Source organism: Quercus lobata, chromosome 7, assembly GCF_001633185.2.
Source record: "Quercus lobata isolate SW786 chromosome 7, ValleyOak3.0 Primary Assembly, whole genome shotgun sequence".
Classification (NCBI taxonomy): domain Eukaryota; kingdom Viridiplantae; phylum Streptophyta; class Magnoliopsida; order Fagales; family Fagaceae; genus Quercus; species Quercus lobata.
Window position 1 is genome coordinate 25,092,063 of NC_044910.1, and position 12,994 is coordinate 25,105,056.

The 12,994-nt window shown below is 39.0% G+C and overlaps 3 protein-coding genes across 3 annotated transcripts in view; 2 read left to right on the forward strand and 1 right to left on the reverse strand.

Annotated features, from left to right (window-relative positions):
• The window catches only part of LOC115952254 (serine/threonine-protein phosphatase PP2A-4 catalytic subunit), a 25,623-nt gene extending 24,462 nt beyond the window's left edge, over positions 1–1,161 (forward strand). Inside the window, exons 9-12 of the mRNA XM_031069344.1 lie at positions 1–136; positions 282–371; positions 458–565; positions 682–1,161. Coding sequence (XP_030925204.1) covers positions 1–136; positions 282–371; positions 458–565; positions 682–747 — 400 coding nt within the window. The 3' untranslated portion in view covers positions 748–1,161. The remainder of the gene's footprint in view (positions 137–281; positions 372–457; positions 566–681) is intronic.
• A 940-nt stretch (positions 1,162–2,101) lies between these two features.
• On the reverse strand, positions 2,102–6,458 carry LOC115951185 (lipid phosphate phosphatase delta-like). The gene is made up of 8 exons (XM_031068369.1): positions 6,087–6,458; positions 5,860–5,955; positions 5,683–5,757; positions 5,443–5,573; positions 4,772–4,875; positions 4,555–4,683; positions 3,738–3,853; positions 2,102–2,650 (listed from the first exon to the last, which is right to left on the reverse strand). The coding sequence occupies exons 1-8, from the start codon at positions 6,246–6,248 to the stop codon at positions 2,249–2,251; spliced, it is 1,215 nt and encodes a 404-aa protein (XP_030924229.1). The 5' UTR covers positions 6,249–6,458; the 3' UTR covers positions 2,102–2,248.
• Positions 6,459–10,754: 4,296 nt separating this feature from the next.
• On the forward strand, positions 10,755–12,406 carry LOC115951789 (translation initiation factor IF-2-like). Its single transcript, XM_031068935.1, has 2 exons — positions 10,755–11,216; positions 11,993–12,406. Exons 1-2 carry the CDS (start codon positions 10,755–10,757, stop codon positions 12,404–12,406), a joined length of 876 nt encoding a protein of 291 aa, XP_030924795.1.
• Positions 12,407–12,994: the final 588 nt, after the last annotated feature.

Consider the following 12,994-nt stretch of genomic DNA (forward strand, 5'->3'; position numbering starts at 1 on the left):
TGACAACGTAAGGAATTTTGATCGTGTTCAAGAGGTTCCTCATGAAGGACCCATGTGTGATTTGTTATGGTCTGACCCAGATGACCGGTGTGGTTGGGGTATTTCACCTCGTGGTGCTGGGTATACGTTTGGACAGGTAACTCTCTCTCTCTCTCTCTCTATATATATATATATATATATGTTTTCTCTATTTATCTATTAAAAATGCCACTCTTTCAAGTTTTAATGGTCCTGTGGTCTCCTCTATTTTCTTTGATTTAATATTCACGTTCTTCTCACAGGATATATCTGAACAATTCAACCATACAAACAACCTAAAGTTGATTGCTAGAGCTCATCAACTGGTTATGGATGGATTTAACTGGGCCCATGTAATTATCATTCTCACAGATTTTTGGCTTTCTTGTTTAGTATTATGGGGTAAAGTATATTGATATAATATTCTTTGTTGGAATAGGAACAAAAGGTGGTTACTATATTTAGTGCACCCAATTATTGTTATCGCTGTGGGAACATGGCTTCTATATTGGAAGTTGATGACTGCAGAAGCCACACGTTCATTCAGGTCTCTCTCTCTCTCTCTCTTCCACATGATGTATGCTACCAATAATAATTGAAGCATATAGTTTGTTGTTGGATGCATCTAGTACTTGCATTTACTTGAGTTGTCTGTTGTTGCAGTTTGAGCCAGCTCCTAGGAGAGGAGAACCAGATGTTACCCGCAGAACACCTGATTATTTCCTATAAAACAGCTGTCTTTGTGTAATAATGATAACCGGTTCCTTACCAAACTAGATATTCTCATTACTCTGCTCTGCACCCTTGTGTGGGAGATATAAAATTTATGACTTCTTCCTTGCCATGCTTTTCTGGTGGTGGTTGTGGGAGCCCAGTAAGATGTATTATAGGCAGGTAAAATGCTCACTGATTTTGTCTTGCACTTTAAACCTTGCTGGATTTCCTGTCAGAGAGATTGCCTTGCTGACAGCATGGAGTGCGAAATGTATTATTTCTACTGGAAGCGTCAGTATACTTTTTTTTTTTTTTTGGTTTCCAAGAATGATTGGCTGTAGTGGTGACAAGACAATTTTGCTTTTCTCAATTCAAAGTCTACTAGTTTCCATTTTGATAACTTGTTCTGAATTTGTAACTTGGGAGGAGGAAAAAAAAGGGGGGGGGGGTTATTATTTCTAGCAGAAATGTGGATTTTTTTTTTTTGTTCTTTTCTTATTTGGCAAGAATGATTGCATAGTGGTGTGGTGTCATGCAGACTAATCCAATTGGCTTTAGCAAAAATGGGTTTGCATGCATCGTTCCTGTTTAAGGTCAAAGCCATGATATAATCTTGAGTTCTTGACCATTGTTCATTCCACATAAATTTTCTTGAATCTCTGACCAAGGAATTTGTTATCTTTAACACAACGCACACACACGGCCTTCTTGAGCTAGTGAGCTCATCCTCTGCAACGTTTCTCATGGATGTACTTCTGTACTAATTTAATTTTTGGGTAAGTGATGCATAACTATCTTCTCATGGAGTATTGGAAATGTTTGCTTTAAGGGTAGTGCCAAACAAGCATGATGTTTCCCTGCTCATCTTTTTTTTTTTTGATAACCCTGCTCATCTAGTATATAGAGCACAGGAAGCTTAAAAAAATTCTCTCCCACTGGTGGGAGTGCCAGTCCAATATAGCCATTTGCACCAATGCATGTTTCTTCTGTAGAATACAAGATCTAGCTCATCATTCCACTATGTGCTACAAGGCTCTTGAAATCCGTGTGTTCGTGAAAATCCAATTGACCAGCCTCACTTTATGAGCGCAGTCCTTTCAGAATGACATTACTAAAGTTGACTAGAAAGGCACTAAAGTATTTGGGGTTGCAAGAAAAATTTGATGTTTTATAAGACATCGAACATCTTAAATTTCCGATAAGCAGTCTTAGCCAATGAAACTCGCAGGGAATTTTATAAATAGATACCTGTTTCTGTAACAAATTGTAAGGAAATTCAAATGTTTACAAAGCTTTTATAATTAGATTTTCACTAATCAAAATATATTATATACATAAATAACATTAGCATATGCCCGTTGAAACTAGCTAAGAACGTAGAACGTAGTAAAATTTATGATATACATAAATAGAGCAAAAAATGAATGGTTCTCACTAATCAAAATATATGATAACATATAGCATACGCCCGTTGAAACTAGCTAATAGCGTAGTACTATTTTACAAGAACTAAGAATTACAAGCTCAGGTGAGAGAAAAGAGAAGGAACAAGGTCTACCACCGACCATGCAAGGCCTGCATATTGAATAAACCTTATACCCGTATCAACATCAAATGAACCCTGTTGAGAAAAAAACAGCCTTTGGATATAACCAGATTGTTTACTCTCATCTGATTTTTTCCCATTTCCATTCAGAGTTGGAATGTAGTTGGTTGATTTAATTGGGATGCCCAGCGTGTTTGATACACCAGGTAGAATCCATTTCGCTAGAGCCTTGCTACAGAACTTCACAAGAAGTATTGTTGGTATTCCAACCAGCATTCTTCCCACAAAGTTTGATATTGTGAGCTGTGGGGTGAATATGCGTGCAACGGCTTCATGGTGAAACTGATGGTATGTTTGCTGGATCCCTGATACCTGAACACAATTAAATTCATATTTTAGTTCATGATTGTTAAAGCACAAAATTTTGGGAAGAATACTCACATTTTACATTAATTTGATAGCAATTTCCTTGTCTTTTCCTTTTATATACAGTATATGACATTTCTATAAAAGAATCAGAAATTCACGCTTAATAAGATTACATTTATGTCAAATACAAAACAGTTAGTTATTGGGAAAAATGCCCTAATACCCCCTTGAACTTTGGGGTAGTTGCATTTACACCCTCTAAACTTTTGTTTGAGCTAATTTAGTACATAAACTTTGATACAGTAGCAAGTTTATTTATTTATTATTTATTAAAAAAATCTCTTTTGCACCACATTCATTAAAAAAAAAAAAAAAAGTGAAAATGAACGGGTCCTACTGCAACAACATAAAAACTTTAGTTGGTCTATTTGTTATAGTACCAAAATTTATGTATTAATTTTGGCAAAAGAACCTCTATTAACTGATTGTAGGGACCTGATGAAGACATTCACTAAATCTATGGCGCATGTGTATGGGGAAGCTAATAGCTGAGCTGACAAATTAGCTAGGATGGGAGCTGATCCTATATCAGACTACCTCTTTTTGTATGACTCACCGCCTGTGGTGGTTGATCTGCTGGCTATCGATAAAGCCAGGCTTGTTTGTAATAGACTTGTTGTTCCTTAGTTTTTAATTTTAAAGCGTCATTAACCAAAAGAAAAAGGAAATAGTTAAGAGAACCTATTTGTTACAGTTCTAAAGTTTATGTACTACATTAGCTAAAATAAAAGTTCAAGGGGTGTTAGTGTGCAACTACCCCAAAGTTCAAGGGGTGTCGGAGCATTTTACCCTCATTGATTTATTATCCACTTTTTATAAGGATATATACTAGTTACCCAGTGACGACATGATCTTAGTTGTTTGTCTTCATCAGACTTCACTAAATAATAACTAAGGGTTTAGTCTTGTCCTATCCAAAAAAAGGTAATATATTGAAAAAGAGCATATTTACTTCCTATTACAAAAAGAAGTTGAAAATCAAACACAGCATTAATTTAATCTTATTCTTAAATGGGTAAAGATTGCTTACAATTCCAAATGCAACACCATTAAAGGCTGTGTGGTACTCAAAGCTTGGTGTTGGAAGCTCAGGAGTTGGATAAGCAAAGAACAACAGGATGCTTAGGGCAGCCCAAAAGGATGTAACTGCATTTGAAACAAAGCGTGCACTAAGAGAAAATACAAACCCAAGTTGCCTGAGTTTTAAATTTCAAAGTCAATATATTGTTTTAATTCTGAAATCTTCATGAAGTTAGCTTCTATGAAACAAAATATCTAGTTTTCCAACAGAACTTCCCAGACGTATGTTTTGACATTCTGATTTATCAGAACCAATTGTGGGATAGCAATTTTGATAACACGAATTTTGAGCACCACAAATCTAATTCTAGTTTTGTAACTATGAGGTCTCCATGTGTCCCCTGTTTCTCAATCCATGTCTCATTACTATTTGACGAGGAAGAAAAAATCCTATATGGGAACTTCTATAGACTTGGTGCCACACTATCTAAGATGCCACATTCGAAGCATTGTCCCCTATCAGGCTAAATTCTGGTCCTGGTCTTAGTATTGTTAGTTTCATAGCTCCTTTTTCTGACATATGACAGAGCACGTGGTGGCATACCTCCCTTTTCCATGCTTGAAACTTTCAAAACTGCTGGGTCATTGTAGGAATTTACATCACCTTGAAACCTATCCTAAGGCTGTTTAGCTAGTTCTTAGCTTAATGAAGTTTTTCAAATCCTAGGTCCTTTAGATTTTCAACTATCCAAAATTTGTAAACTATCAAGCATCAATAAAAATATACTATCCTTATAAAAAAAAAATACCAAAAAAAGTATGCTTACCATTCTGTCCTGAAACAATAAAATTGTCGACATGTTCATGAACTGTAAGCCAAAATGCAAGGATCACCAATCCAATGCCAAGACCACCTATGATATCGATCAAACTGTGCATTCCAAGGTAAATTCTTCCTAGCATTTAAATCAAATTACAGTTTAAGGATAAGCAACGATACACTACAAAGGCTTCCAACAACTTCTAAAAGAAGAGTAAACTTACCAAAACCAATGAGGCCCACAAACAAGCAAACAAGGGCAAGCCCAACAAATTTCATGGAGACATCTTCATATTGAATATAAGACAAGACATAGTGCAAAAGGTACCTGAAAACCCCCAGTTCAAGGAGGACTCTACAGTTAGTATACAAAGACAAGGTTCTAAAATACAAAGGCAAAAAGAAAAGCTCTCCACTTGTCCAATTACAAATCAAGAATCCAACTTTTGTAAATAAATGCATGCATGCTTTGGGGATTATTATAACTGATGTTGAAGACCTATAATGGTTAACAGGTAACAATATAATAAAAACAAGAAAATATCCTATTTACTTTATTAATTGATTGATGTTAATTCACTGCTAATACGATGATTAGCCTAGAAAAGCGAAAGTTTTAAACTGATGTGTGAACACCATTGGACTTAAATCATGAAGCATGATTTTAAGCCTCTGGAAATATCTTTAGTAACATTTCATGCCTCATTAGCAAGTGAGGCCACCATAATTAGCTTCAATAAATTTTGTAACCATTTCACCTCGAAGTATATTGTCAAGGCTATGCTCCAAATCTCCTCTAAAAAGAGGACCTATTCAAACACCCGCTAAATTTTCCTAAATGGCTACACCATGAATATTTCGGATAAGAAATGGGAAATGAGGAGCAAAGATGTACCCAGATAAGCAAACTGTGTTAAGAGTGTGAGAAGAGGGCAATCCATATTCCAATGCATTGTCTTCCTCATCTTTTGTAGCAGTTATTCTCCTAACAGGTGGTGAACTGGGTCTGGGAGCTGATACCGTATCCTGTCAAACACAAACAACATAGATACATACCTTAATTACTAACAAAGCACCAAACCAGTAGAAAAATATGAGAAGCTTGGAATAAAACACCAAGAGAAAAAGTAGATACCTTTATAGTGTTTCCTAAATAATCACAAAAGGCCATCAAAAGGGTCATTTGCCTAGCCAATCTGCCATGACCACTCTACAATATTACCCGAAAGCCAATCAGTTTGAATCATTAAAATGCTGATAAATACAATAGCTCTAAAGCCCATTATCCACATTATAGAGAGACAGAACATACCCAGAATAGCAAAGGGAGAAAGGCAGTGTAAAAGGGCACAGAAACAACACAGGACAACCCAGAGAACAAAGCATCAAAAAACCAATGCTGGTATTTCTGAAAAAAAAAAAAAACCCAAAAAAAAAAAAATTAACTCCAATGAAAAGCAAAAAAACATATATATAGAGACAATTGAACAAGAATGATGATCTGGGTTTTCGTTTATAGTTGCAAAAGTTGAATGAAACCTGGATCTGGAAGATGAGAGGAGTCCCAGCGATGACATGGTGAGCCACCCAAGGTTGCAGGAAAGATCGAAGCTTGCGGGTGACGTTGAGGTATGAAGATATTAAAATCCATGCCACAATTCCACCTAGAGTTGCCCCCTGCCACACAGCTATGCTTTCCATTTCTCTCTCTCTCTCTCTTTAGAAGAGGAATCGAAATCGAAGAATAGAAGAGACGCAGAAAACAAAGAAAATATAGTAAAAATAGAAAAGGAAACAACAGGCTGGCTTAGACTAAGACTATGGTCCTCTCCTCGGTTTTATATTTTATTATTATTGTGTTATATATTGCTGAAAATTCAAAATAGTCTTTTTTTTTTTTTTTTTTTTCAGTGGTGATGATATTTGGTAGGTTGGAACTTGGAACTTTTGGCTTCGTTCGCTTCTGGTTGGCGCAGACGGTGTCACAGTGCAAGCTACGCGGTGAGGAACATTCTACGTTACCAAAAAAGCAAAAAAAGCAAAAATTTATAATAACAAAAAGAAAAAGTAAAGGCAAAGTGGACGCTTGCATGTGATGGTAGTTATTTCGTATTTAGGGGAAAATAAATAAATAAATATAAATTACATCATCTAAATTTGACAAAAAATTTTCATTTTAGAAAAAGTTTGACGAAAATTTATTTGAGTGATTTAACTTTACTTTCGTTCAATTGAATTCTTTAAAGTTTCAAGATTACTCAATTAAAATCTTCCTATCAAATTTTGTTAAATGTTATGGTAAGTGTTCAAAATTTTTTTTCCTTCAAATTTATTAAAATTAAAAAAAATTCAATTAATTATTGAAAAATGTATTCCAGATTAAAAAAAAAAAAATTAATGAGAAGTTGATGTAGAGGTCTTAATTGAATAAACTTAAATTTTAAATGAATCAATTGAATGCAAGCAAAGTTAGAAAATTTGAATGATTTATGGTTATATATAGAGGGTGCACTTTGCATTTTTGCCTTAAAAAAATTCATATGTTTGTGAAAAATTAGATTGCACTTTATCCCCTAAGCTATAATCTTTTTACACTTACCACTTAACTATAAGAAGGCATGATTAACCCCCTAAGCTAATATTCATGTAACACTTTACATCCCTACTGTCTATTTGGTAGTTAAATTGAATGGAAAAAGTCACATACAACTTACGTGAATTACACGGCTTTTTTTGTCAACTTAATCGCCAAATAGACAGTAGGGTGCAAAATAATCTAATCTATTATGGTATTCTTATAGTTTCCTACACTTATTACGGTATGCTGCAATTTCACATGTGGGTCATCAAGGAAACTCTTGATACACCTGTTAGCAAAACACTTGTCTGATATAGACAATTCTGTTATGTGGATTGAAAAGGAACCATGTTCTTTAACACATGCGTTCTCTTATGATGTATCTTTTATTTTAATTAATGAATAAAGTTGATGAGTTTCCTATAAAAAAAGGAAAAAAAAAAGAAAAGAAAAAGATAGTAGGGTGCAAAGTGTTGCACATGCATTAGTTTATGGGAGTGATTGTGCATTCTTGTTGTTCAGGAAGTAAGTGTAAACAGTGTATAGTTTATGGGGATAAAACGTATTTCACCTGCAAAATTATTCATGATGTTGAGGATATAAAAATTTTTTATACCTAACTTGTTACCAAAAATCTCAAAATTCAATTAATTAATTTTTTTTAGTGGTATTTTTAAGTGGCATGAATCACATTCTTATCACATTAATTTATAAAACTTTTGTAATAAAATTTGTATTGCATTTTTAGCTATTTATAAATATTATTATTTTGTAATATTTAAACAAAAGTTGTTGTTGTATTAAAAAAAAAAAAGGTATTGTGATTAAAAGGAAAAAAAGAAGAAAGAAAGAAATTGCATCTTAAATTCTCAATTATATAAAAAATCTAAATTCTTTCATAATTCGGCTTAATAGCAAATAATAAATTGAAATTCAAGTGATAAATCAACAACAATAATAATTTTCTGTGGTCTCATTTCTTGGAACCCACTTTCCCCTCCACTTTTTACGTATCTAAAATAAGAGTGAATAACAAATTATTGCTAGAGTATCTGTTTATGTACAAACCCCCCATGACAAAATATGTGTTTTCTAAAAATAAAATAAAATAATTCAAGTAGATGTATTAGGTCAAAAAAATGTATCCGAATCAAGTGGACGTCCCTTTTACGGTCACATATGATCAGAGTCATAAGTGTTTTTGGATTGGTCCTTGGAGACTTTTGTGTAAGTGGCTTTAAATTTTTTTTTTTTTTGGGAGTTAGACTTTGTATAAGTTGTATATATTTGACCAATTTTTGTCCACTCATGATGTTTAATAAAACATAACCTAATGTAAGGACACAATTTGGTAACGAACCTAAACAGTATTGGGTTCGCACGTGAAAAGGCCCAAACAATATTATTTGTAGAGCGTGGGTTTGAAAGGCTAGGCCTTGGTCACCAGATGGTGGGTTTTTCATGGGGTTCATACAAGGTCAAGTTTTCTTCACCCCTGGAGTCCTTCTCCTGGAGGTGGGCTGGGAGGCTTTGGTTTTTGGCCATTTTTCACAGCCTCTTGATTTGTGCACCTACCTTTTTATTATATAGTCCGTCTTGGTTGATCCTAGCCCTCCATTTGTCGGTCAGGTAGTTGCTTATTTCTGTATCCATCCCATCACTCGTCCCCTCTTACTTTCTATTAGTTGCATGGATCGAAGTTTACACCGTCCAAACGTCTTTTCTCATTAATCAGCTCTGGGTATTGGCAGGTGCATTTATTGAAGAGGGGACGCACTTTCCTTGATCCAATTTTACACCTTGCTTCCCTGTGGACCCCATTCCATTCTCATCTCCTTTAGGGGGCTGTTTGGGGATAGCCTTCACTGAGACGTTGATCCTCCCATTGAAGTTCTGGAGCGCCGAGGACAGAGTAGCTTCTCAGCTGTTCCCCTTGACACCCCGGCCATTGATCATTCATCCTCGGCAATAGACCTCCTCGGCATGGACCCTTGGCCCAAATAGAGTTTGGGCCGGATTGTAAACTTTTCGGACCCACAATAGCCCCTCAAAATCCTGCTATCCGTCTCTTCGGACGGATAGGAGGGTTTTGATGACATCAGAGATCTGCCAACACCTATCAATCCTTATCACCTATCGGTTTCCGAGGCTTTCCACCTGCCCAAGGCACGTTCCTGGAACCCCTGGAAGGCGAAACGTGGCCTCATTAAATACGGGCGGCTTTGTGCTTCCCACGTTCAACGGCGTGATGAGGATCGAACGGTGGTGATTTCCTGGCCTCTTTGGGCGGGAAAAAGAGTGCAGTTACCCTAGAAAGTATAAAAGATTTTTCTTGGGGATGGATCCGTCTCTCCAGTTCTTTACTTAAGAGTTTTAGTGCATGTATTTTGGGTTCATCTGAACTTCCGCCCAAATTCAAGTCTACCTCAAGCACATAAAGTCTATCCGAAGCGCAATTCTTCTTTTATGTAAGTTCCCTACCTTCATTAACTCGTACTTTTTCTTTTCTGAGTTTATTTCTCTTTGGCTCCCCTTCCTTTCCCGTCGCGGATTGGGTTTGTTTAGTAAATCGCCAAGATGACTAAATTGAGACTGAGGAAGTTAGTCGACACTGAAGAGGCGATGAATAAGTTCATCGTTGATTATAGAATTCCCCCCAATGTAAGCCTGAAACACTGTAAGATGGGGGAATGGCACTTTAAGAGGGAAACGGGCGCAGTTGTAATTCCCGTCCTTGCCTTTGTAGAGGGCGGTATAAGAATCTCTATGGGGTCAGTGACGAGGGGTTACCTCAGGCATTTCCGTTTAGCCCCCACCCAGTGCGCCGGCAACGTTTTTAGGATTTTGGGTTGCGTGGACGCTTTAAATGAGAAGATGGGTTTAAGACTGACCCATCATGACGTAAACTGGTGCTATAACCTCCAAAAATTGAAAGGAAAAACCTACTACATGAGGTTGAGGGACGAAAGGGTTCGGTTGATCCAGTGCCTCCCTGATTCCAACAAGGGATTGAACAAGGATTTCCTTATCGTCTCTGGGGAATGGCACGATGGCGATCCATGCCCCATAGTAGAAGGAGAACCAGGTGGGGAAATGGGAATGGAAGGGAGATAACCCTTTACGCCATTCTGATCTAATTCTGTTCGGTAACTAACCATGCATATGTGTTTGTTGTTTTTTTTTCTGTAGATGAACACGCTTACACACGGCATTTTCACTTAGTCAATCGGGCGGACTTGGAGACCGTTTTACAAGTGGCAGTTTTTGTGAATGAAAGAGACGGCCAAGTCCGAGCAGCTCACAAAATACTAGGGTACCCCCCTGTTCAGAAGTCATTTGCGGACGCAAGACACGTGATCAGCGCCCGCCGTCCTTGGCTTCCAAAAATTACCGTAGTTGAAACGAGATTTTTAATCTCCCAGGAGCCAGCTGTCCCTGAGAACATCCCACAGGTGGGCCCCTCCTCGTCTCATCAGATAGCAGAGGACGAAGGCGAGCCAGATCGGCCCGAGGAAGGTTTTGAAGTTTTTGACCTAGCCTACCAATCCGAGGATCCTCCTGGTGACATAGGTGACCCAGCCTTGTCCGAGGCGGAATTGTCGTCAATAGGTACCTTTTCTCAAGCCGAGATGGGACTCAAGAGAATACCTTTGACCCCCCTTCTCCAACTCTTCGAGGGCCAACCAGGGAAGGATACACAGGAAACACCACAACCCCACGCTCCAACTCCACCACCTCGGCCCCCTACTATCCAAACCAGGTCATCCTCCACCAAGTCTCAGCCACAAACCACCTGCCCCGAACCTCCCACTTCCTCCCAACCAGCTCGTCCTCCTCGACCTGAAGGCGCTGATTCTAAAAGAAAGAGGAGCCCCAAAGGCAAGGACGTCATGGACGAGGGAAAATCCCCACCTTTTAAGGAGAAGGTTGAGGCTCCTCGCACAAAACAGTTGAAGATTGGACACCAAGGAAAGGGCAAAGAAACTGAAGTCCAACCTTCTCAAGGCAAAGGAAAGGGAATTGAGTCCCAGTCCCTACCGAATGCCTGGCTTCCTGCCCCGATGCTTCACGGGGGTCCACTACTAGAGACGGCCTCTCTGAGGGACCTTGGAGACGGCGAGGGTGGCTACGTGGCGGATGCATTAGGGAGAACCATGTTACTCCCTAATGACATGGATGAACTGAGGAGAATGAGGATGCAGGAGGTTTTTCTCAACGCTAAGAGATACCTGGGCATGGTAAGATTTCTTGCAACCTAAAACTTTATTAACTCTTGCCACGGGTTTGCCACTAACCATACGCTCGTCTCTCTTGACAGGCTCTCCAGGCAACCTATAGGATGGAGGAAGAGATGAATAACAAGAGTAAGGCGGCCGAGAACGAACGCAAGAAGCGTATAACGACCTCGAAGACTCTCGAAGCTTTTGAAAAGGAACTTGCCAAAGTCAAGGATGACTTAACAATAACTACCCGCGAGAGGGATAACGTCTCGGCGGGCCTTGCTAGCGCCCAAAAACAGGCCAAAGACCAAACGAAGCGTGCACTTGAAGCCGAGGACCAGTTGCGAACAGCCAAAGACCTGATCGAGGATTTAAATAAGCAGCTGGTCGCGGCTGTGTATGAAAAGGGAGTGGCAGAATATGCCTGTGATGAAGCCCAAAGGGCAAAGCAGGAGGCCGAGTTTGCCAGGAATGATGCAGAGGCTGCCAAGAATACGGCCGAGGATGACGATTACAACATGGGAGTAGCCGAGACCCAGGCCACCCTTAAGGCACAGATTCCTGGAGTGTGTAGGTTTTATTGCTCCCAGGTTTGGGAAGAAGTATTGAAGCAAGCTGGGGTGGATGCTTCATCTGATTTGTGGAAGGCGGAGAGCATATTCTACCCGGCGGCCATCCGCGAGGCCACTTCTACCAGCTCCGCGGCTACGTGTGATCAACCTGAGGAAGAAATCACCCCGTCGGAAGACTTACAGGCCAGTGGTTCCTCTGGCAAGGCGCGCAAAGAAGGAGAACTTCATGATATGATAGTGATATCCCAGCATACGGATACTGAGGCACTTAAAGAGGTTACTGAGCCCGTGGTTGGCATTCAGGTGTCTAGTACAGAAGAGCCAGCCACACTTGCACAGCCGCCACAGGCCATTCCCCTTGCTGTGGTTCCTCAGAGTACCAGTGCTGGCCCTGCTCAGCCTTCCCCAGAAGGGACCATCCTTCAGGGCATCGAAGCTGATCCTGTTCCTTCCTCTCAGGACGTGACCGACAAAAAAGCAGAAAAATAGAGATCTTGGCTGGGCTTTTGTATTCGTTTCTATTTTAACGATTAACTTGTTTCTTTTTATTTCAAAAACTTCCCAATTTATTGATGATTTGCAAGCATTTGAACATGTATATATGAAATCTTGTTTTTCCTTTTTTCTTCTGGTTACATCGTTAGCTTCCCTCGTTGATACGCAATATTTGTTTATGAATTCTGCGCTGATTCATTTTATCATGTACGAATATCTATGCATGCAATACATTTATCGTCATGTTCCCCAAAACATAATTTATTTGCACCCGCAGAGGCTTTAGACTCATTTCTAACCTTCGTTTTACGAAGATATGGGCACCATTTTCGACGTCACGCATAATAGCTAAGTCTTGCTTAGTGCCCAATTTCCTCATCCAAGTAGTTGGTTTTCCCATAGGCTTGAGTCCGAGGACCATGCAATGCCTTGGTTCTGTCCAAAACCTAGTTTTCCATATCCAAGTAGTTGGTTTCCCCATAGGCTTGAGTCCGAGGACCATGCAATGCCTTGGTTCTGTCCAAAACCTAGTTTTCCTCATCCAAGTAGTTGGTTTCCCCATAGGCTTGAGTCCGAGGACTA